General features: G+C 38.0%; 1 protein-coding gene and 1 long non-coding RNA gene across 3 annotated transcripts in view; one reads left to right on the top strand and one right to left on the bottom strand.

The window, feature by feature from the left end:
- NCAM2 (neural cell adhesion molecule 2) overlaps positions 1 to 13,370 on the bottom strand; it is a 321,358-nt gene extending 307,988 nt beyond the window's left edge. For both annotated transcript variants that reach the window (XM_026108971.2, XM_026108972.2), the window contains exon 1: positions 13,249 to 13,370. In XM_026108971.2, coding sequence (XP_025964756.1) covers positions 13,249 to 13,300 — 52 coding nt within the window. In that variant the 5' untranslated portion in view covers positions 13,301 to 13,370. The remainder of the gene's footprint in view (positions 1 to 13,248) is intronic.
- A 163-nt stretch (positions 13,371 to 13,533) lies between these two features.
- LOC112988449 (uncharacterized) lies at positions 13,534 to 21,952 on the top strand. Its single transcript, XR_003260539.2, has 3 exons — positions 13,534 to 13,810; positions 14,173 to 14,353; positions 18,943 to 21,952. It is a non-coding gene; the product is annotated as an uncharacterized LOC112988449 (long non-coding RNA).
- Positions 21,953 to 22,407: the final 455 nt, after the last annotated feature.

Below are 22,407 nucleotides of genomic sequence, written 5' to 3'. Positions count from 1 at the left end.
TACCTAACACCTGGATTCCCCACTTCTCCAGTGGTGAGATTGTAGGTGTTATGAGGATAAATACTTTTCATACTGAGATTTCCTCAACATGTTATTGATACTAGGTGGCATATATGTTCCAGAGACAAGGAGGGAGAAGCAATTTTAGACTTCATGAATAATACTGAGCAGATACTTATAAAAACACATTATTAAATAGAGAACTTTACAGGAAAAATGAAAATTGTCTTGACTGCTCCAATCTGAAGAAACCATTCCCGAATTAGAAAACATGAAGTCTCCAGCTTTGTTTAGCCTTCTTTTGCTTCTCTCTTCAGGCTAACAACAAAGATGCCATTTGTGTCAGTTATGATAACACATTTCATTGCGTGGATGTTTATGCATATGACATTAAATGGACAGATCATCTACTTTCACAAAGACAGCTACTTTGAGACCTGCATTCTGCTAACAAAAGAAAAAAATCTGTTTTACTTATTTTTGTAATTACCAGCAAATCACAACTTCATTTTTCAGTAGAATCAGCTCTTTTTTTGCCAGGTTGCTCTACAGACCATTTAGATTATCAAACATAAAAGGTTAATGGTTTGGTATCCAAAGTTTTACTATATAAAAATATTTACTTCCATAAAACAATTCCTTTAAAAAAATTCAGCTTAGATTAGGCTGTTGCACTGTGCTAGGCGAGTGAATGGAAACACTGCTAAAGGAGAGAAATTCTGCCAAACGGATGTAGGTCAAAGCTCAGAGTTAACTCAATGAATCTTTGAGAAGGTTAACCATTTCCACTCTCATCGTATTTCTTGTAAGGATTATAAGAAACTTCTTGAAAGACATCAGGCCCCCCCAGAAGTACTTTTATAATGTTAAGACTGAAAACAAAACAATCCCTTATGGAGTCAGATATGAAGCCTTACACAAACGTATTTCTTGAACAATTAAACTCAGACTGATAATAAAAGTATGAATGTTTTGTACAAAAAATGTTTATGATGAAAAATAGCTTCTGCTTCACTCTGCATTTTTCCTAACAATTCATTAGAAAAGCTTATATTCTCATTTTTACTGTTTTAATAATTCTTTATCATAGAGACTCTCAACTATGAGGTAAATAGATATATCCAAATTCATAATCTCCAGGACTGAATTTCAGAAGACTCATGTAACAGAATTTTGAAATATTACTTTTTTAATTACATAATAATTAGAACAAATTACTTATAAACTGGGAACATTCACTTATGTTTGCATATGTGGTTACTGTTCAAATGGAAATACAAACAGCAAGGCCAGTCCATGTTTCTAAGAACCCAATGAACACTTGGGAGATGCCTAGATGGCCTCTAGCAGAGATTTTAGAACCTCACATGATAGGCTATTTTTTGGATATGATCAAGGTTTTCCTAAGGGCAAACAGTAGACAGAAAGAATAGGATCAGATGTTACAGAGAAAGACATCACACAGTGTATGTACACATAATTTCTACAAACATGGCTCTTAACAATGTTCACTCTATTTCCAAGAAACAGTCCAATCAATTTTTGTTCAGTCTTCAGTGGGTAGATGTCCTGGCTACAAAAACACTACTCAGAGTTAAACACAAAAGGCCTGTCATGCAGAAGATGCCTTTAAGTAAAGATGGTCTTCCAGACTTGAGAATGAAGTCTTTCAGAGCCACTACGTGAAACACTGGGTGATGCTTCAAAATACACCTGGAATACAAAAACAGAACTACCTTTTTAGAAGCTGAGACAGGTCGTCTTTGAGAAAAACAGGCACCCTCCGCAAAGATTAGGTGTTACTTCCTGCTGCTTGAGTCCCCCTCCCCCATTTTTTTGATCAGGAAACCAATGTTGTAATGAGGAAAAAACATCCACAGATGCAGTAACAAAATTCATTCTGGCCATTATTATTGGTAAAAGTAGAGCATCACTGCACAAATGAATGAGTCCATAAGGTTGACAGATACAGATATTCCTTCTACTACCTGCAGGCTACATGTCATAGAGGCAGTGTGGTAAGGGGCAGCACAAAAGGTATTCTGCAGGCCCAACTTTCACTGACGATGTTGTAAATGGAAGGTATCTAGGAATCTTTCAGGACTAAATTCAGTGGGATTCATATTCCGGAAAACAGTTACAAGTTCATTCAAGGTGCATTAAAATGATATTAATTTTCACTAATCACAATAAGATTTATTCACAATAACTTCCACAATAATGTTTATATGAGAATATATTCTTTGTTTTTATTTTTCAGTCCACATGACTACACCTGTCTCTCCAGGTTTTAAAAGGGCACAGAAAACCTGATATCAGAACCACAACTATCCAACCGCAAAAGGGCTTTTCTGTTGAAAAGGGAGTATTTATTGGTTTTATTTATTTTTTTATGAGATCCTGAATAGCTAAAAGTATGCTTTCCTAAGAATAGCATATTTTGTATTTCTTTTCATCAATATTTTACAGGAAACAATAGTTTCCCCAACCAGATCCGCTTTTATATATAGCAGGTAAACTGTTCAAAAATAAATAAATTAAATATGCTATCACACTTTGGCACCTAGAGGGCTTCACAGAATGAAACAAGTGATTCCTCAGGTCTTAATACATAGGGCAGAGTCTTTTGCCATATATTAATGTTTGAAAGTGATACAGAAAAAGTGAATATAACAACAAAAAATATTTTACAAATATCAGTATGCAAGCAAATAGTAATTTAACATTCTCTCAACAGTATCATGCACTCAGAACTGAAACTTACTGCTACCATGATGTTAAACAAACACCTGTAATTTCCTTTCTAAGGAACAGTAAAATCAGTTTAAGTCCCCAATGAATTTAGGAGATCTGCATATAAAAACATCACCTGTGAGAGATTCCTCAAACCCAGCAATGTAAATTCTGTACATACACAGGCTGTGTAATCCAAAAATATCCACAGAAAAGTAACGCAAAGGAGCTGGGGAGGATCCTTTAAACTAAATGCTAAAAGCTGTTAAATGCAATGTCTAGAACTGCCATAAACTGGCACAAATCCATTTAACATCTGATCATTCAGACAAAATGCTTACAGGTCTACAGACATGATCTGAATACTGAACATCTTTGGAACAATTTTGACTGGTGTCACAATGCCACAGACCAAAACAAGTAAAACAAAACACTCAAAAACATGAACAAAACTGAACGGTTTTCTTTTTTACTGAAAGGTTAACTCCCCCATGACCTGGGCAGACACAACCTAGGTAGACTTAATGATTAATTGCAGGAAGCTCAATGTTATAGTATATTCCCAGACAGAAAAAAAAGCACTCAGTAGCTTACAATATCTCTTTGGTTTTATTATTAAAGACACAGAGAAACAAACCCTTTTTGTTTCACGTACTATCTTGAATAGAACCTGGCATATCAGAACATCACTTTTGTCCTTAATTCTCTCGTATTGGTATTAGTGCTACACTTTTCAGCACTATACCATATAAACATGCCCGCTAGTTAGATATACATACAGTTAGAGCTTAATTTTCTGTCCTTCGCTAAATCAGAATTCCCACATACTCTCATAGGAGTTATGCAACTCTTAAAAGCTTCAATCAGGCCCTGAAAGCTGCAATCAGCTTGCAACCCCAAAGGAGTACTCTTGGCACACAAGTCTCCCATTGACTTCAGGGGGAGTCCCACAACTGCAGGGTTTGCAGAATTCCATCAGCAGAACTCATTTCACAAAACAGTTTTTTGAAAATAACTTAGACAGGCTAGAGATAAATATAGCACGCACAGTACAGATAGTCTTCACTGGAAGAATACCAGCATTTGATCTTTCAGATATCTAAACCCTGCGTACCATTCTGCAAACACAAATCATAATAACACATGAATTACTACTGCTTTACTCATAAAATTCACAAAGTTATTACTGATCGCAATGCCCAGCTGGGCATAATTCATCTTGAATTTCAGATCCCAGATTAGGTTTACAAAATTAGAATGAAGAAAAAAAAAACCCTCCAACAGAAAAAAAAAATCTTTTATTGTGAAACATTAGTATCTGATACAAAAATCACTGAGGTGATTAGCAAAAAACACTGACTGTTTCAATGTCATGTGATCTTATCTTTGTAATTCTCCACTATTGTTTCATATGCAAATCAATTATTTAATGCTGCATATTCTAAGAAGGAATTTCTTCCATTTTCAAAGAGATGTAAGCAAGTGAGGAGGAATACTGAAACATTCAAAAAAATGGCAAAAAGGATTTTTGAAAGCCAAGCATCTTAATTTTTGAAGTTTTCCTAGATATAACAATAACAGATCCCACATATTTATGTTTTGCAACATCTAGTGATGCCAGCAGAATCTGCAGTGTCTATCAGAGAAAAAACCTAGCAATTCAGAAATAATATAGCACTTATTGATGGATAAGAAACACTGCAATAATTACATTTTCCAGAAAGTACCATTCAGCAATTTGAAAATTATTCTTCCCCCATATCTTGAGAACCTTTACATGAAGAATATCACAGAAACATATGATTTAAACGGATCTCCTGGGACATTCTGGGGACCCAGAAAATTAAATGTAATCCTTCCATAAATTAATAAAGATCCATCTTAAAAATAACTGTTTCTTGCTTCTCATTCTTAGAATGCTCCAGAATCACTGCTTTTGTGATTAGAAATTTAATTTTTGTCCTGAAGTTATTTGTAACCAGTTTATACCCATTTATTCGCATACCAGTGCTTTCTTTTCTCTCAAGTATCTCTACACTCTCCCTGTGTTCACCCCTGGGGTCTTAGCGGTCACAGTAATCAAATACCTCCCAGCCTTCATTTTAGTAGGGTAACTACTCAAACACTTAGTTCTGCCTTGAAAGGCAGAACTTGCAACACTGATTAGTGCTAAAAAGACACTTATGAACCAGGAGGCTGTTTACAATTAGCCTGACACAGATCAGCTTAAAATTCAAGTACTTTACTTTATCAATTACTAAATAATAAGATAACCATTACCAAAAGGCCAGGAAGAAGAAATACTAAAAATTACAAAAGAAACATTGAACAAAACAGAAAATGCAGTTATAGTTCTGAAAAGTCCATGAACATTACATGCAGTCCACGAACATTACATAAAGGGCAGCTTTTCAGCGGTACATGAAATTAAGAAAGGAATTGAAGAGATGAGTAATGAATAACTAACTACCCCCTTACACAACAAGTAGGGGCAAAACCTTAATTTATCAGGCTGTTTTCTACATTTTCCTGCTGCTTAAGTCATTAACACAGAGCACTAAGTAGATCAAAATACAAGCGGGTTTAAGACCAAAGAAATTCATTCAAGACATCCGTCAAGAGTATTAAGCAAGATCACAGAGACGTCATCTCTTGTGCAGGAAATCCCTAACTAACAGACCACTGAAAGGTGTAGGGTACCCTGACGGAAGAATCACGGAGTACTTGTTCTGCTCTTGACATGTTTCCTCATGCATTGTCATTTGTCTCTGTTTGATCATAAACTCTGGATCACTGGACTACACTGATCTTTGTTCTGACCCAGTAAGCACATCTTGGTTTATGCAAATGGCTTGTTCAATAACTTTAAAAATAATACCATGTTATTCCTGTTAACTGGAATTCAAAACTTTAACACATTTTTCTTTCCTCCCCCTTGCCTCCCAAATCCTTGAGTCTTTATTTTGCTTTGACTAGTTAATATAATGCTGACATAATATTATTGCAATTCTGATTATATCTTTCCTGTTATAATAAAATAGAAGATTCATTTTATATGATCAGCACAGAAAACTGTATTCATAATAAGAAACAGAAATACCTCTCCGTATCTGTTTATGTCTGCATGGGACACATGCTACAACGATCTCCACACACTGCTTTATGTTTCTCTCTCTTCAAATACTTTGGATCTACTATTTTAAGTGCAGACTTGACTTCAAACTGACTTCACAAAGCTCTTAACAAAACAAGCCAAATTGAGCTGTGGTGCCATGGTATATGAAGTTAATGCATTTGTAATTGGTTGCAGCTTGACTGAATATGGTGCAATATGTTTTAGTAGCAAGAAGATTGATGGCAGCAATTTTATTCTTAAACTAGATTCAAAGTATATTCCAAATGGCACTACATGGGTAAAGTGATGAGGATGGCATCTGTATGTGTGAATTTCATACATGAATTCCATGTATGAATGTCAGCTTATAGCCAATCAAACAATTGTTATTGTTACTTAAGCTGTAAGTACAATGTAAATATTCAGTTTAAAATTAGCTAATAGAAATTTTGAAAAGGGAGTTTTCATTTGTGCCTGGTATGTTATTGATATACTACAGGTATATCATGCATTACTTCAATTTTTGCCAAGTTGTGAAGTTATTTATTCAATCTTCATCAGCTGTTTAGCAATACTATTCAGGTAATTAGAACAACAAATGAAAAACAGGGTGCCCAGCTAAAATTACAATAAAAATTCAGGTAAGAAGAGAAATAACTCAACAGCAAGGAAGAGAGCCACTTCTTCCCCCCACACTGCTTCTGGAAAAGCTGCCACTGCATCTTAAATGAATATAAATGAACATGTCCACATTTTTATGTTTATTAATGGAAAGACAGTTCTTGAAGGAACATATGTAGCCCTTGGATAAGAGGAAATTATTCCAATAATGATAAGGTAGGAACAACGAAGAAGCTGACAAAACCCCCGAAGTATTTACTGTAGCTTCCCAAGTTTCTCTGGATGTTTTCCATCCAGGAATTGGCCATTTCAAAACTGATCCTACTTACACCATGGAAACTGGTGAGAGATCACAGCCTTGGATAACAGAGCTCCAAGCTTACTGAAATGATTTGTTCAAACATGTTTTTAAAAGGCTTGATCTCTTCATCCTATCTGCAATACTGCTTGTGTGTTGCACTAAAGAACAGATGAAATCGAACAACTGCTTATTTGTTTTTTAAAACATGCAGAAAACAGATAAAACATTTCAGGAGGTTTTTCTTACCATAGAAGTAGTGGGTTTTAATAGGTAGAAACTATGTAACCAATTTTTAGTTAATACGCTTGACTGCCTACCTCCTTCCCAAATTAATCCACGGTAAATTGCGGTTAAAGAACAAGTCCTGTTTGTTTCTCCAACAACTACAGACCTATTGAAATCAGTGGAAATGCTCCTCTAACTAGGATCAGTGGAGCTTGCCCACACAGCCCATACTCATTTTCATATTTAATAACTACCTTGTAAATAACTCATTCAGCAGTATATATATTCTTATTTTGCATTTGCAGTTCAAGCCGCTATTTCTGTGTTATGTCATTAACGATGTAAATTTTGATGTATAGAGCGGCATTTCCTGTTAGCAGACCCTTAAAGTGGGATTTTCCTAAATCACAACAGCACCATAAACAAACAGGATCCTCCAGTCCCAAGGTACTTCAAAATCAAAGCTACTCATCTCCTGCCATATCGAAAGGTACTTTCCACATGCTCCAGGGTCTGACTCAAAATGCACTGAAGTCAACTGACTCCTGCTTAGCATAGCAGCCTCTGGAATAGCCCAGCCAGGAATGCTTCCGTGGAGCTACTTAAGTACAGGTATTCGATAGCTTAAGGGTCTTATTAAACAAGGTTTTCTAAAAAAAAAAAAAGTTAGACTTCTGTATGCATATATGCACTTCCCCCCGCCTTTCCATATCATCTTTAAACAGATTTTAAATACATTTCTCTTCCAGCATAGAAGGATTTTAACGTAATCACAAACAGCTGTAGTCAGATAAGTGACCTTCCCCGTTTATGATGTTCTTTGTTCCTCTAACTCATTCATTCTTTTCATTCAATAACTTAAGAGCTAGATTCTGATCTCATCTACTGTGGTGTAAATCAAAAAAAAAGTCTTCCTCAATTAATAGACTCATGAGTCAAATAAGCTACTTTGGTTGATAACAACTAATATAAAAATTAAGCCCTAAAAAAAGATACCAAGCTTCTTATTTTTATTTTTGAAGATACCTCATTCAAGATGTTACAGCATAATATAAGAAGTCTGAAGAGTATCTTGCTATTTTAAATCATCTCTTTTTGTTTTCCTGACATCCTTTAAGAACATCCACATCCATACAACCACAATATTATGTGCAACTGAGCTGCAAACGCAATGAAAAGATTTTGTGGGAGAATGAAGAGTTATGCTACTGAAGCTGGGCATCTTCAGATTCTTAAAGCAAGAGCAAGCAGCTATTAGAATTCTCTATTTATCATTCAAAATTATTCTCAATTTTAAACTAGTTACTAAAAACGGAATGATTTTTGTCAACTACCTAAACTAGAAAGCAGTTAAACATACAAGAAAAAAGAGAAATATAATTAATTGATTAGGTCAAAATTAGCTCAGAATTAACTGTTTAGGCCAAAATAAGAATGATAATATGACACTTCTGTGACTGCTAAGCTGAGATTTAGTGTATGAGATTTAAATGGGTCTTCAAATTCGAATGCATCAGGATATCCTCAACTTTTCTCATCAAGTCTCTTCAAGTTTTTGAATTTTAAGAGCCATCAAAAATAAAATTCAAAATTACCTATGACACAAACACAGTATGCTCATGATATACTTCTCCAAACACAGAATGTGGATAATAATTCCTATCTATATTTTAAATAGTATATACCAGCTAATTTATGCCAGAAATTGTAGTTGATTTTAGAACACATACTCATTATAAAATATTAATGTAGTATAGTTGATGAAGCTAATCATGAAGGATATTTCTTATGCTTTCAAACTGTACTCTGTAACAGATTTTCAACTGACAACCTCAAATCACACTGCACTTAAAACACATGGTTCCTAGAATGTCATATTAACTTGACTTGATTATTCTGGAATCAGGTGACATGAGATGAATGTAACTGGAGGACTACTGGAGTAAATGGGAAGAAAATCAGTAAGTAAACATGAATCACCTGGGAAAGGTGCCTCAAGGGAAAGGTCAATGAAAGGCCAAATAAATGTTTATTCTCTAGATGTTTGTTAAAAAAAAGAAAAGGCCATGAAGAGCAAATCACATACAATTTAGTCATCAGGTTATAGTAACATTCCCATAGATAAAAACAATTACTTAAACAAAATGAACTATAATGTAAGAGAAAAACGTACAGTCAGAATGACACTACTCAAACTCTTATAAAAGGATTTAAGCTTTATCTCTACTACTTTCTTTCATGCTTCATGGTTTAAAGCCACTGAAAAAAATAAAACATCTCTAAATGAAAGCCTTTTGTGTAGAAGCACATGAAACAAAACCCTCTTTATATTTCTTGACCATCCATTCTCAAGATAATCTGCAAATATCTCACTGATGAAGGTTTACATTCTGGCAGATTCTTGTCTCCACTTGAGGAGGAATTGTACAGGCCAAAACAGCAACTCTGAAACATTTTCTTTTTGGCTGCCTTTTTTTTTTTTTTTTTTGGGGGGGGGGGATAGGAGAAGGTAATAGGCTGATACTTATTTTAATTTTATTGCAGTTCTATAAATCAATTGGTAACAGAGAATGATGATTACTGGAAGTTTCATGATATGTCTGGGATATTAGTGTGTAATTGGAGTAAAATACTAGTTCCACTTAATTTAGTTGAGCAAAATGTTAGTTCCACTTAATTCTGTGGACAAACTCCCATTGACTTCAAAAATTCAAATTGTCGCATATTCCCTACTTGAAAAGCAGCAAGAAGCAAGATTCCAGGAAGTGACTGCACTGTGATGAACAAGATCCACACGTTGGCAACTCTTTTGGGGAATGTTCCTTATTAATGAAAAGTCCTCCTTGAGCCCTTGCAAAGAGAAACTCTTCAGGAGAGGAAAACAAAAACACCCCCCCACACACCAAACTCACTATCAAAGCAGTTAAGAGAGGAAGCTTCAAGCACAATTACAGAACAAGTACTCACTCCAGTGAACCCTCTACTTCTTGATATGCCCAGAATAGATTAAACTCTACAAGAAAAACACTTTCTATTACAGCTTAATAAAAAATTGGTAACCTAAATAAGTAGGTATTATACACAGTGGTCTAAAAAATTGGGAGACCACAATCCGGGAATATGTCCGTTTCATTCACTGAGTCAGTGCCCCCAGACACTGGTAAAAACCAAAGACATCTACTCCTCTTGAATGTTGTTGTATCACAGCACATGGTAAAAAGCAGATTTACAGAGAGAGATGGGTTTTTTAAAAAAAGCAAAGCTAATTAAATTTGGGCCATTCACGCTGGCTGAATTGTCTAGACATCTTTGAAAGGTTAAGAAAAAAAATCTTTTTGTTTTAGCTTAATAACATTGCCATTTAAAAGGAACACATCCCTTGTGATGAAAGGGGAGGGAAAATTTGGCCCTGTTAGGGAATTATGACATTCACAAGCTCTTAACTTCAGGGGGCTGGGAGAAGGGGTCACTGTCAGGTGCTTGTTTTCAAATCATGACATTGTCTGAAAGGGAACACACCACTGTTTCCTTTCCCCAGTCTTGGGCAACAGCACTTCTCAAAGAAAAAGCTTCAGTTGTAGTTTGGAAAATCTATTGCAACTATATTTTAGAATTTAAATCCTCAACCTAAGGCCTTCAGTATTTCCAAAGCAAGTGATCAATATCCTCTCACTGGGTTTTTCTTAACCATCCACATCCTTCTCTATCTCTACTTCTACATTCAAACAACATCATAATCATCATTTAATATTCAGATAATGTTGGTTTTCCAAAAAACAAAAAAAAAAAACCAAAAAAAACCAAAACCCCCCCCCACACACACAACCTTCAGTTGATGATGTAAGTGTTCCCTGTTACTGCATTCCCAAATTGGATAAATCCCAGGAGTTTCTGGAATAGACTCTTGGATTATCTGAGCTACTTCAAGAAATTCTCAAGATTACTTGAACGAAGTGTTAAAAAATAAAAATTACACCATCAATCCCTTGCCAAGACAATGTTTATTTTCCAAAATTGCTGTAAAGTTTTCCTTGCCCTTAGCAACCTAAATGGAAATATTTCCCATATGCAGATGTTTCTCCCACTCCCACTTACTATTCCCTGCTGTGGATAAAGGCTGCATGCTCCTGCTACTTCTGTGACCAGTCTAAAACCTTACTCTTCTTTCTATTACAATTCACTCCCTTTATAAAACAAAATTCTGGTTTTTATTGAGTTGACCCTACTAACAACTTACTATTAATATTAGATTTATGAAGCTTTCCTCCCCTACCTCCTATCTCCCTATCTAACTCCTTGTCATGTTAAAAACCTCAGTCAGCTTAATGACACCTAGAATTTCACTCCACTATTTATCTCCTGATATCTGTGATACTGGGATACCAAAGCTATGTAATCCTTCTGCTCTGCAGTAATCACACTTCACAAACTAGCTTTCTACCTTTCCTCATTTAGAGGAACCGCAGATCCCATCTCTAAACACATTACGCCTAGGTAGTTCAATGGAGAGACTGAAGGGCGCTTTTCTGTTCCCTTCCTCCTTTGCCATCCCAGCGCTAGTTATGCTGAAAATCCTCCGGACTCATCTTGAATTACTAATCGTGAGACCTCCAGAGCTCATTCAGAGGTGGCAAGAGGCACAGAGGCATTTCTGCATAAATTGAAAGCATCTGTTGGCTCTTTGCTACTTATCACGGAAACAAAATGTCTGTGTGGCAGGAGGTTTAGAAATGCTTGCAAGGAAAAAGGAGATCTACAAAGCCGCAGCCTTAATACCTATTCCCCCCCCCCCCCTTTTTAAGAGCAACAGATCCCACAGCCACCGCGCAGTATCTGGCTCAGGTGTTCAGCCCTAATGTTACAAGGGGAGTGTCTGTGTGTGTGTGTGCGCGGTTAACCCGCACCTGAGGGGGCCGCTCCAGCCCCTGCCGCCGGCCGAGAGGGGCCGGCTGCCCCCTCCGCCGCGGGGCTGCGCCCCAGGAGCGGCCGGAGCCGAAGCGGCGCCCGGCCCTGCTGCTGCCCGCGCCGCGCCGCCGTGGAGCTCTGCCGCCCCCTGCTGCAAGACGGCGGCAGCATGCGGCGAGCACTGACCCCGCAGCTCCGACGCCTTCGCTTACTCCGATTTTTTTTTTTTTTTTTAAACTCCTTTAACAGGCCCTGAGCGGCAGCCCTCTCCCCTCACACGCCCGCACCCACCTCTCCCCCCAGGTGCCGGCAGCGCAGCTATTTCAGGCGCCGCGCAGAGGTCACTCCACAGGCGGTAAAGCACAGCGCGGCTTGGCAGCCTAGCGCTAAATGAACGCCCCAAACTTGCCTGAACAGCTTGAAACACCGCGATTAATTTACGCGAAGGGCCACTCTGAGCGTGCCACATCACACACAAACACGGAGCCCGCAGCCCTCCCCGTCTCCCCTGTCGCCTAAAGTGGCATCAATCCTCAAGTAATCACATAGGTGACATCCACGAAAGAAAACAAGCCCGTATTTTACGGAGTGCTGCCGTAGCGAGCACATACATATGCAAAACACAGGGAAGCAAACGGTGCGGAGAGGTGTAGCCGCGGTGTGCTCCATCCCTTCGCGCACCTGCCTCATCGGGATTATTTCATTTCGGAAAGTCCCTGCATGCACGCACACGTATGCAGCCGCGGCCGCACACGGTCACTCCTCACCGCTACGCGCCCTGCTCCACCGCTTACGAGGCGATCCGCTCCCAAGTCCCAACAGACCGAAAGAAATGATCTTCACCCACTTCTTATTAGGAAGACAGGGAATCTTGACAGAGAGACTTCAGGTCGGATTTCGCACTGACACTAGAAAGAACACTTCTTTTTGGTCCTAAAAATAAAGCCCACGTTGCCTTCACCTCAAGCAGACGCGCATTTTGAAGCACGATCCCTGACAGTGATTTTTTTAAAAATCTCTTGAAATCCTTCCCACATTATCAGCAAAAAAAGAGGCGAAATCCCATGCAAAGCGGCTAAGTGCGCTTAGCACCTTCCAGGTTTCTTCTTTTCCTTAGAAATGATTCCCCCCCCCCTTTGGAGACTGTTAAAAAGGGAGGGGGAATAAAACAAGTTTTAGGTCCTTTTTAATTGGGTTCCAGGGAAATACATTCTTGTAATAATTTTTTCCCCGTTTCTTTTCTAGTTACGTGTTAAGCTGAGTGAGCAGACAGAAGAGGTAAAAATAATAATAACAATTAAAAGAAAAAAAAAAGAGGAAGAAGAAGCAGCAGCAGCCCCGCTCCTACCTTGCCCGCTACTGAGGAGCAATCCGAGCAGGTAGAGAGGGAAGAGGCTCATGTTCAGGAGCTCACGCTGGTGGACAGTTCCCAAGTTAGAGGTGCTCAGCCCAGGCAGACCCCACCGCCACCCGCCCAGCCCCACACCCTCGGAGCGCCGCTCGGCAAGTGGCTGCCAGCGCCTCTCCGTGCCGCACTATATCAGTGAGGTAGCGGCAGCGGCGGAGGGGCGGACACACGGCGCCCGCCGCGCGGATCCCTCCGCGGCACACGCGCGGCCGCATCACCTGCCAGTAGCGGCGGCGGCGTGATTCTTCCGCCGCGTCGGGCGCCGGCTTGGAGGCTTCGTCCGCGGCCGCCGGGGGCTGCTGCGGGGCCGGCCAGCTGCCGCCTTGCCACCGCCGACCCTAGCAGCCCGCCCCTGCTGCCCCACTGCTGCCGCCTGAAGAGGGGCAACCTGAAGGGAGAGGAGGAGGAGGACGCGGTGGCTGTACTGAGAAGCCTGCCGCGAAGCCCCCGTCTCCTGGGAAGGGAGAGCCGAGGGCTGGCCCGGGCTGGAGCGGTGCTGCGGGTTTGTGCGGCTTGGGGGACCGGGCGCCGAGGGGGCTTGTGCGCCTCCAACGGCTCCCGCGGAGCTTCCGTTAGGGGGCGGCGGGCGCGTGGCGCGCGGGGGCGGTTGGCTCGCGGCCTGCCGTTAGGGGGCGGGCGGGGCGGGGGTGGCTCCGCGCTGCGCTGCGGTGCGCTGCGCGCGGTGGTGCTGCTGCTCCTCGTCCTTCCGCGTGTGCTGAAGTACTGCAGCAGCGGAGGGGAGGTGGCACAGCTGGGAGCCTCGTCTGCGGGCGCTTTTTTAACGTCGCAAGTTTTTTTTTTCTTTTTAATACACCTATTCATTTAGCTGTCAAGGAATTTACTTGTTTTGACTTTTGTTATTAGTACAGAGGGGGAGAAATACCTTCACCGTTTACGAGAGTGTATAAAATAAAACCATTAAAAATGAATTGCCTACCTTTTCGATGCTTCAATCAATGCTATCTCACTGAGGACCTTGCTTGATAGAAAGCTGCCCTAAAGTAGAGAGAAGAGGTGGATTTTTATCCAGCTTGACTTTGAAGAGGTAATTCTTTTTGTTGTTTTAATTAAGCTGTGATCTCTGAAACTGCTTTTATAAACTTGTCACCTTACCACCTGTATGATACATGCAAGGAGACAGAAGTGGATTTATATTAGCATGGAGCAGTGATAGTAATTAATCCAACTTATTAACGCATCCCTAATAATTTTTCAAACCCTTCTTTCATCTTTTTCAATGGTTTTGGAAGGGGGAGGAGGGAAGAATATGGGAATGAGTCTGCAGAAAACTAGTATGAAATAGTATGATCAGTATCTTCAGCTTGACACTTGCTGCAAAATAGTCATCCAAAGTTATGAAATATGGGAGGAAGAAATTATATAGTCAGCAGATCTTGTTGGGATCAACAAGATACATAATAGAGCTGTGAATCTTTCCTCAGAAGATGACATTTTAGCATACTTAAGAACACATACAGAAAATACAAGTAGAGGGGAGGGAGATGTTTGTGCCATTGGTTAATTTATACTATGTAAATCAGAGGCTTATTCAATTAGGAGTTACTGAAAATCCTTACTTACTGTAAAATGGACAGATTCATTTTCATTTGTATTTATATTCTTCGTATAGTTTTGGAAAATCAAAATCTGACAGCTTCAGCAAAGCCTTTTAGATGAGAACTGGATCGATGCGTAGGAGCTATTCTGTTGAAGTGTCAGGGAAGACTGCTAGTAGCGGACACTCTTGGCTAAGGCCTTTAGTCCTCATTCAGGAAAGCACAACAAAAGGAAGCATTTTGGTGTGAGAGCTTTCCCAAGTAAGAAGGTTCTGTGAGTCGCAGTCTTAGTACCCAACTACAGAAATAGACTTTGTTAATAAAGTAATACAGAAAAGTAATGGTGTGTGTGTGGGGAAATGACTGGATAAAACTGTTGAGAGAGGGGGAAAAAAAAAAAGAAATATAAATCTTACTGGGCAAGCAAGAAACCTTTACTGTGAAGTGGACAAGATGCCATTGTCAAATTAGATTTATCTTTAGTTTTAGTGTTAGTTTAGAACATTACCAGAAAAAGTCCAATAAATAATGAAAATAAAACCAAATAAATTGTATGCATATCTTAACATTTGTTACAGTTTGCTTTAGTTAAAGGCTAGAAGTAGTAAAGAAGCACGTGCAAGCAGTCTCTCATCTTCACACATTGCATAGATACGAGGATTCAAGTCAACATAGGGTAGACACCCCCAAAGATGCCACAGTACAAGAGGAAGTAGGAAGTCTATTGTCACTTAAGCACCAAACATCATAGACAGAATTCTATTATCCCAAGTTTGCTTATTTTTAATTATAAATCTCATGAGAATGTCACTAATGTCATATCTTTAATGTCTAATTCTTGTTCCTTTGAAATTCTTTGAGTGACCAATTCGTGCCCCTCTGATTTGGATACTTAGAAATAAGTAGGATGCCTTGTTCTTAGAGGAAGGTAAATAAAAATACTTGTCTGAACCAGTGAACAAAGCCCTGGCCAAGCAATATTGCTATAGGATTTGGAGAAATCTGGTTTTAGCACAGCTTCCTGAAGAAATGGGGAACACACTCTCTGCCTCTCTCAAGCAATGGGGCAACCGCAACAAAATGGGAAGGAAAGGTATAAATTTCAAAGATAATCACATTCCTGTAGTACAAATGTAAAAGGGAGAGACCTCACTGAAGGAAGTGTAGGAAGACCTCATGCGTTGCATTTGCTACAGCAGGTTGGCCAATCGGCTCCAGGTATTCTGTAACATATACCACTTTTTACCCAATAGATGTGTTGTAGGGATCATGAGACTATGCGGTAGAGGGATGGATAGGAGATAACTGGACGAAGTACAAGGATGTGCAGGGTTTCATTGTTTCTGCTGCTTATGGAACAACTGATTTGTTACAGAAAAAAGATCTACAAGAAAGTGTATCATACTGAATCACAAAAGGATATCACACTGAAGTCATACAGAGATTAGAAAGATGCATAAAAAGCACTCATCTTTTCTACCACCTGTATCTGTGTGACTCTTGGTGTTTGTGACCATATATTAAATGAACCAAAAAATGAGCATTTCAGAGAGCTGTAAAACACTAATCCACATCAATGACAATGCACCTGTAAAATTTGCCATTCTTTGGCTATCGATATTTTTGCTTAAAGAGAACCTGGCATAATTCTGAATAATATCACCTGTATAACAGACATGTTGGCAGAAAAGAAATGCATTTGTCATGCTACATAAGTTTTAAAACTAAGACCAGAACTTAAATACAGTGAGCAATATCCCATATCAATTGCTGAGAAGTCCAACATGAAAAAGTATCATAATCAATCTATGTGTAGATTGTAACAGTGTAGTTATTTCAAAGGTGGGTAAATCGATTTTGATAGGTTCCTGAAGCAATTAAAATATCCCTCCAGTTAACAGAAAGATTTGTTGGGAAAGTATTAGGGAAAAAGAAGGGAAAATATTACATAATTTAGGGTAATTATTGTTTGATTAGTACCTTAGATCTTATTGGATACCATACTCTTAATTCTAGTGGTATCTTTAAGTTTCATATCTTTTATATGACACAGAATAGTCTCCAGCTTTCACAGCTGTGCTGTCATGTGCTGTTTTTCTATTAAAAAGTTTCACTAACTGTGAAGTTAGTGAAAAGACAGGGAGATATCAAGAATTCATTTTTTCCCATGTTAGTTGTTTTCACTTAGCTCAATGGGGTGTTTATACAGTAGGCTATCAGCTGGTATGAATAAAAGTGGCAGAATTAGGCTCTGGCAACAGAAGCATTTTAAGCTATCATAACTGTTCTTAAATCAGTTTACACTAGCTGAGGATTTGTAAACTTGCTGTGAAAGAACTTGTTTATAAAGAGTCATCTTCATGATGCTTTAGCAGTCTAAACAGGAATTAGAAAGGATTATTTTCTTTTTGTATTTATTAATGATTGTATATTCCTTGCAAATGTAATTAAATACAGAAACTTGCATCTTGGTAATGATTTTGTAATGGATATTTATACTGGAATACATGCTTCCCCATGGACATCCCAGTTGCCAAAAGATCCAGCTGGATTTGCTTGCTTGTCTTACAGAAGCTGAAACGTTAGGGGAAATTAAGCATTTTGCGGGAACTTACGATAATGCCAGAATTACAAAGAAAAAGCAGAAAGACCATGTATCTAGAAATAACTGGTGAATAGTTGTAAGGAAATCAGCATGTTCTAGAGCAGCTGTCAAATGTTTTCAGGACAAGAAAGGAAAGAGAAAAGGAAAAGAGAAAATGCCCTTTCTTGCAAACTCAGTATCTTGCACTTGCAAGAAAATGCCTGCTGCAAACATTTAGGGTAATTTTCATAGGTGCTCATGAACCAAATTGCTGATCATCTCCAAAGTGAGTAATTATCCCAAATAGGATGCTTTCCTATGAACACCACAAACACAATTAAAGCAGCACTAAGATAAATTATACAACAGCATTATTGTGGTGAGGAAATTATGCACAGTAAACAGAAGACAGTTTCATAAATGTTTGCACCACTATTATGTTTCAAGTTCTTAACATCTTACAGAGATTTTCATGAAGATGTAAAATTACCATCATTTTGAATTAAAATTATATGAGCAAGAGTCCAAAAAACCCCATTGTTTTCATTATATTTCAAGTGTCTTTAAATAAAGAACTCTCCTTCCAGTCAGGGAATCTTAAAATGATTTAGAAATTCTTCAGATACTAGGAAGAGACCCATGGATTTTGGATAGGGAGGAAAATTTCTTGTCTCACACCTACAACTGAAGAATGAAAAGGGCATGTATAAAATAATTTTGTCCAGGTAAATGTGACTGCTTAACTTTTAAAAATAGCAAGGTTGCTTGAAGTACAGTGTACTAATTTGATTACAATATAAAACATTGTGCTGACAAAAAAAAAAAGCTGAATTTATACAGCTGAAGAAACTTGTACTCTTCTGTGTCTAGTGCAGCAAAAGCAGCATTTGAGAGATGAGACAAGGCAACTTGATTCTAGAGAAGAATTTTCGTATCTTCCAGGTTACTGCATTTCTAGACATGTGACTCTATTCCTCTTCTCAGATCAGTCACTCAAATAACTGAACTCTCAACAGTTACTATCCAGTCACTGTCAGCTTCAGATATTTGGGCAGGATTGTGTGTCCACAATATTTGTTATTTTACCGGAGGATGCAACTACCAATGTTGTAGTGCTCCCACTGGCTCAAATGCAACTGCCTGTATATTCAGCAACAGGTCAGTCGTGTCCCCTACCTCTTTTATGGGCTGCATACTATAGAGAGAGTTGACAAAACCCAACCATTTTCATGTTAACATCCTTCTTCCATATTAGGAAGCAGTGCTTTATTTTGTGCAATTTGGGGGGCAAAGACTACCCTTTCGATGTTGGAGAATGTTATGGATGTTAGCAAATGATGTTTCATAAATAACTATATTTCCTTAGCTCTTTGGAACTGTCAAGTTCTTGACTGACAGGCTTAAACACCTACTTTTGGTAGATTATGTCAATTAAGTCCCACCAGCCATTTGTTATCATCCCTTAGATAAAAGTTATTCCTCCATGTCACACAGGTGAACTGCATTACTGGATCATGCAAGTACTGATACCTGGCTTAGTGCAAAATCAGTTAAGTTAATGGAAAGCACCTTCAGCAGTATTCCATCACTGCACCACTGATGAATGGATACCCACAAGACAGGGAGAAGTTATCTCAGCATGTGGAATAGCAAGGGATGGTTGCTGTACAGTAAGAATTTAAACCACTCTAGTTGTTCTTGAAATGATTGTGTGTGCCTATACTTTATGTGTGCAAGATGCAGACCTTTCTCATCTGCTGTTCTGTGACTGTGAAACTTGTTCCCAGATGTGCTTACAATCATCATAAATTTTGGAGACATTCAGAACAAAATGTAAATCACACTTATTTAGCCATCCATACTTTTGTTAATGGCAAAGACTAAAAACGTATAAAAGCCCAGACCGATGAAAGAAAAGCTATCAATAGAACATAAATTAAGAGATAAAGACAAAACAAGAAAGTTCATTAGCATCTTTGGATGACACTTCTTTATCCTGATTTTTAATGTCCTGCACAGACCAAGATTAAGTAGAGTGTGTGGGATTCTGAGTAATCTGATTGCCATTGATCAATCCCACTTTCTCTCAGTCTTCATTGGAACTGGGTAATTATTGATTTATATCTGATACAAGTAAGCAAGGAGGCATGACAGCTGATGAGAGGGATCTAATAGTGAAACTTGTATGGATGACTTAAAAATACATAAATAAGATTGGGAAGGAGGGACATATGTCATTTAAAGTATATTGATTTCTCCAAGTGATAAAAGAACTGGGACTGTAACTCCAGTTGTCAAGGTGGAGGAAGGGATTATGGTGAGAAAGTTCAGTTGTAAATTCAGGCGGAGATTATCAATTAAGCAGTGATGAAAAATACAAAACAATGTGGATTTTAAGTCCAGATAGCCATAAATTCTCTAAAACATGGTTTATACCAACACTAATATTTTAATTTTATTTGTGACCAACAGCTTTAGATGCTCTTATTCATAAGTTAACATCTGCTCCTTTGCTGAAACATTCTGAACTCTTGACACCTTCTAGCATTTGATATAGTGAACAGTTTCAAAGTTTAGCTGTGTTGGTAACATTTGCTTTCATTAGTTTTAAATTTGATAAGATGAGTTTCAAAAGATAAAGAGTGCTCAGTTTAGTTTCTCTAGACACTGTATTGTAAGAATAAACATGCTGCTGTCTCTTTTCTAAATTGGGTGGTCCCAATTTATGTATTAGCTTACCTGCTTTTTTTTCCCTGTCTTTCTAATGTATTTGTCATTGTCCTTCAGTGAGTATGCTCTTAGTGAGGTAAGGAATTAAGCACAATACTAAGATGAGAATGAACTCCAGATTTATAGTAAATTATTTCATACCCAAAGATGCTGGTTTTTGACTGCAACTGTTTTGATCACCTTTCAGCTCACTTCACAGTCAGGTTACAAGACCACACATGTCTTCCATAATCTATCATGCTATTTAACCCCCAAAAAATTCTCCTTGTGGAAAAATTTAAAATTCAGTTCCAAGATCCTTAACTAGAACAGACAAATCTTTTTTATTGCTTTCTTGTTCAGATTTTCAATGTAAATAATGAAAGCTTTATAATGAAAAAACACTTGAGTTAGCAAATGTCAAGGTGTTATGACTTTTGTCCTAAAAAGGGAGAAAAAATCTTCTATCATTGAGCAAATCTATATTATCCAAAGTACTTTGATACATAAAATAGGTTTTTCCTTTGGAGATGCATTATTTTACAGAGTTTTTTCCAGCCCTTTAAGGAAATTTCTTTTCCCTTATTAACAGTCAGATTCTATCAAGAACAATAACTACACTACATCTTTTAGGACAATAAAAAATTCTCTCGGCAAGCAAGAACTCACTTGGAAAGATAATATTTAATTTCAAACAAGAATGCAAGCAACGAATAGCATATAGATATGTCAGAATCACACTAAAATTAAATGTACCTAAAATAATAATGTATTTAGTTTTACAATGCGTTTGCTTGTACTTTTTTATGATTTATTTCCTTGGTGTAGATGTAAGGTTATAATTAAATAACAAAGTAAAATAATAAGTTTTGAAAGAGGTTTTTTCCACTTTAACTAAGCCAAAATTTGATTGTAACTTTAAAATTACATGAGTAATTATGTTAATGTGTAGGTTTATAATTTGGGAGGGATTGCATTTGGGAATTTTATCACCTAGGGAAACTCCTTAGATCTATGTATAGCAAGCCAAGAACATGAGAAAAATTGGACTAGGGAATAAGCTTTAAAATATACAAAGGCCTAAATTTTCCCAGCTGTTCTTTGTTAGCACATCTCAACCTTTCTGGACCTCAACTGGCTCTGTGCAAGCACAAAGATCTCTTTGTACTGCACTATTTTTAAAATGAAGTCCTCAAACAGGATGAAGTTTCCTGATGTTTTGATTTCTGTTTTTAGGTACACATGAAGCCTATGCACATATTCAGGCTCTTTAAACCTGTACTATTCACCAGTGATAGCTTATGCCCAAATGCAGCTGAAATCACAGTAAATGAGATCAGTACTCATAATTAAGCTTCTGTCATCGTTCCAGCAATTTCTCCAGTAATTTAGACCCAAAATTTAACAATATTTTACAAATAGTAAGAAATCTCTTTTACAGCTTCAAAGATAGAAGCCTCTGAGTTCTAGATACATCTTTTGAAAATAAAAAGAAATACACTTTTTTGTCATTTGAACATTGTAAAATCTCAAAAAGCCACTGATAAAGCATGATGCTGCAGTATATTTATGTTACTGCAGAAGAAGAAAGATTGTCAGAGGGAAAACAAGCTAAGAAATCCTGTTTTGCAACAACTGTGCCAATAATGCTGATGAAATCATCAGTTATGTTTTTGACAAGCAAGAGAAATCAGTGTACTGTATATATTGCTGTGCTGACTTGTACTTCCTAGGAAAAAGAAAGGGTGAGGGGAGAGGGATGGGAAGGATCGATATTTGCCAGATGAAGAAGGAGAGTTAGAGAGAAATATGATATATGTCATTAATAAAAATATTTTAATATTATTTTAATGTCATTTTTCCCTTTTTGTTGTTGTTGCTGCTGTTTGTTTAGTTTTGTTAAGTTTAGCAACTCAGCCAAAACCTATTAAAAGTATTCGAAACTGTTTTAGGACTGTTTTTAGGACTGGATTGTCCCCTCTACTCCCAGAAATAAAGGGAAAAAGACCCAGGGTGTGGTACGGAAATGAAGAGTTGTACCCCCACTGAATTGTCTCCTTTAGACTCAGGTACTGAATGAAGTAAAAATTGCCTTTTGACTTGGACATATCCATGGTGGCAGAAAAGCTCCTAAAAGGTCCTACACAAAGTATTCATCAAGGTTTCTGTTGCAGAAGAAAGAAATTAGAAAATTATAGCAGAGGCAAAGTAGACAATTGTATCATATGACTCTCAAGCTACAAGAGAAGA

Source organism: Dromaius novaehollandiae, chromosome 1, assembly GCF_036370855.1.
Source record: "Dromaius novaehollandiae isolate bDroNov1 chromosome 1, bDroNov1.hap1, whole genome shotgun sequence".
Classification (NCBI taxonomy): Eukaryota; Metazoa; Chordata; class Aves; order Casuariiformes; family Dromaiidae; genus Dromaius; species Dromaius novaehollandiae.
Note: the sequence above shows the minus strand (reverse complement) of the source record. Positions and strands in the feature narration are given on the sequence as shown.